Consider the following 2,818-nt stretch of genomic DNA (forward strand, 5'->3'; position numbering starts at 1 on the left):
TTGTCAATTTTTCAAAACCCCCCTCGAATTGTTCCGGACTGCAGCTACATGTGTTTTCAATTGCTCTATGTATAGCTCAGGAAAGCCAACAAAGGCTCTCTGTTTCGCACCGCGTCAGCCCTCTCGCCCGGTGTAGCCCATGCAGGCCTCCACCCCTACCACGTACCCCGCCTTCTCCTTACGTGTCACCGCTTCTTCCTCCTATATATCGCACCCGTGGCCTCGATCTCCTCTCCTCCTCAACTCACTCCACTCCACTCTACCGGCGGCCGGCGTAGCGAAGCGAGGAGGAAAGGAAGGCGCAACGGCGGAGCGCGGGCAGTACGGCGGGCACCACGGCGCAGGGCAGCAGCAGCACATGCGCGGCGTGAAGGGCATGCTGCATGAGAAGGGCCCGTCGTCGTCGCCTCCGCGGTCCCCTTCGCCGGTGCCGGCGACCCCGCCGAGGGCGTCTCGCTCGTCGGCGGCCAGGTCCCTTAAGCTCCTCCTCCTCCTCCAGCGGAATGGCGACCGCGGGTCGGACCTCTCTGTGGTGTCGCTCCTCGCGCTCCAGGCCGAGTCGCACTACCTGCAGGCTCTTCTCGTCCTCCTCCTCGGCCGAGCGGATCCGGAGGCGGCGGCCTCGGATCTCGCCGGATCTGGCCGGAGGAGGGGCCAACAATGGCGGAGCGCGGGCAGTACGGCGGAGGGGCAAGGCTGGGCCGCAGCGAGGCTAGGTGGGGCTGCATGCCGACGGTGGTCCGGGCGCAGCCGCGGTGTGGTGGCGGCAGCGGAGCGCATGAGGCAGCGAGGTCGCCGGAGGGCGCGGCGGCGGGGTCGCCAGGCGGAGTAGAGGGGCGAGCGGCGACGCTGGGTGGCCAGGAGCCCGAGTGGCCGGCGACGGACGAAACAATTCGAGGGATTTTTTGAATTTTTCCAATGATGTTTGACCGGTCAACTCAACAGAATACGGAGCTATACGGCGAGCAGTGACCGTATAATCACGACAACTCGTATTCAATGATCATATTGAGCGTATTCTAAAGTCCAGTGACTGTATTGTGCTTCGGCCTCAACTTTAGTGACTGCCAGTGTATTTATCTTATGCTCTAATATATAGATGGGATGATTTCTCTCGGGATTCGAGCAGGAGGCCGCTGGCCGACGGTAGTACTGACGGGTACCGCGTACGTGTCGTGCAACGTCGGGGTGCTTTGCAGGTGTCGTTCTACATACAGTACTTCAATCTTTCCAGGTGTCGTTCTTCAATCTTTCTACATACAGTACTTTGCAGGTGTCGTTGCATAGGAGCTCACCGTGGCCAGGCAAGCTTTACGCAGGCGGCGCCAAATCGCGCCGCTCTACCACCTTCCCGTCTCCTCTCGTCGTCACCATTTATTCCCTGCAGCGCCATAGGAGGGGTCAGTGATCATCACTAGCTAAGCTAGCTTACAAAAGCAGTTAACTCTCGAGAGGATTGCCGGATATCGATCGAGCGAGGCCGACCCGACGCCGGCCATGAGCGACCAGCCCCAGCCCGTCCGCACCGGCGACGTCTACCCGCCCTCCGCGTCTGCTCACGACGCGCGCCGCCAGCGCGACGAGGTCCTCGGCACCCATGGTGGTGATCAGCAGCAGAATCAAGATGGCGATCTCCGGGTCACCGAGGCCGACGAACCACACGCCGGGAGACGCGTCGTCACCGCCACCGCCGGCGGCCAGGTACGTAACATCTACTCCTACGCATCATGACAAATCAATATATATATGTCGTACGCACGCGCACGCGCCATGATCTTGCATGCATGGCCACGTGATGCCACTCCGAACGCACGCACGCAATATGCATGCATGCATGCAGGTGATGGCGCAGTTCACGGTTCCCGTGCCGGGCGCCGGCGTGGAGGAGGCGACGGACGCGGTGACCATCGGCGAAGCTCTGCAGGCCGCGGCGCAGACGTCGGCGGGGGACAGGCCGGTGGACCTCGCGGACGCGGCGGCGGTGCAGGCCGCCGAGACGCGCGCCACGGGGCTCGGCCGCGCCATCCCCGGCGGCGTGGCGGCGGCGGCGCAGCAGGCCGCGGAGTCCAACATGAGGCCCGGCCTTGCGGAGGAGGACAAGGTCCGGCTGATGGACGTGCTGGGCAACGCCGCCGACGTGCTGCCGGCCAACAAGGTGGCCACGAGGGAGGACGCCGTTGCGGTGGCCACGGCTGCGGAGCGCAACGCCGCTGCGGGAGGAGGGGGAGGGGGAGGGGGCAAGGGCGTCGCCAACGCGGTGGCCGCGGCCGCCGAGATGAACGAGAGGAGGATGACGCGCCGGCGGCAGGCTTAGGACGTGCGTGCGTGCTGCGTGGCCGCCTTGTTGCACTACGTGGTTGTAATCCGTGATGTAATCTCCAGCGTACTGCACGTTTTTTCATCTGTATTATATTACGTATGTACAAGATCCTCTACGTTTTTTCTTTGCGTTCTTTTATAACCACGTGCCTTCTCTTTTTTACTACAGGGGTGGGTCTGAGGCAGGGCGTGTTATTTTTGCAAGGGCACTGCTAGGTAGTTGCGCCGGTCGTGCCATAGCCGCGTTCCCATCGGATCCGCGGCAGGCAGGATCTCGAGGAGGGTCTTCCCCATCTATCACAGGCTGCCATAGATTTGGGCTCAAGCTCCGGGATGAGCTCCGTTGCCAGAACAAGGTTGCAACAAAACAGAATGACATACTCCCTTTGTCTCAAAATAACTGTCTTAAGCTTAGTACAATTTTGTACTAGAGCTAATACAAAGTTGAGACACTTATTTTGGATATTAGAGCTAATACAAAGTTCAGACACTTATTTTG

At 61.0% G+C, this 2,818-nt stretch overlaps 1 protein-coding gene across 1 annotated transcript; it reads left to right on the forward strand.

Annotated features, from left to right (window-relative positions):
• Window positions 1-1,349: 1,349 nt before the first annotated feature.
• Window positions 1,350-2,435, forward strand: LOC123398855 (late embryogenesis abundant protein 3-like). The gene is made up of 2 exons (XM_045093302.1): window positions 1,350-1,701; window positions 1,841-2,435. The coding sequence occupies exons 1-2, from the start codon at window positions 1,498-1,500 to the stop codon at window positions 2,312-2,314; spliced, it is 678 nt and encodes a 225-aa protein (XP_044949237.1). The 5' UTR covers window positions 1,350-1,497; the 3' UTR covers window positions 2,315-2,435.
• Window positions 2,436-2,818: the final 383 nt, after the last annotated feature.

Source organism: Hordeum vulgare, chromosome 5H (assembly GCF_904849725.1).
Source record: "Hordeum vulgare subsp. vulgare chromosome 5H, MorexV3_pseudomolecules_assembly, whole genome shotgun sequence".
NCBI lineage: Eukaryota > Viridiplantae > Streptophyta > Magnoliopsida > Poales > Poaceae > Hordeum > Hordeum vulgare.

What these genes read in the sequence shown, in the direction of transcription:
- LOC123398855 (XM_045093302.1), top strand. Translation starts at nt 1,498, where the DNA reads ATGAGCGACCAGCCCCAGCCCGTCCGCACCGGCGACGTCTACCCGCCC. An exon ending in CCGCCACCGCCGGCGGCCAG is followed by an intron (nt 1,702 to 1,840) that starts GTACGTAACATC and finishes GCATGCATGCAG; the next exon opens with GTGATGGCGCAGTTCACGGT.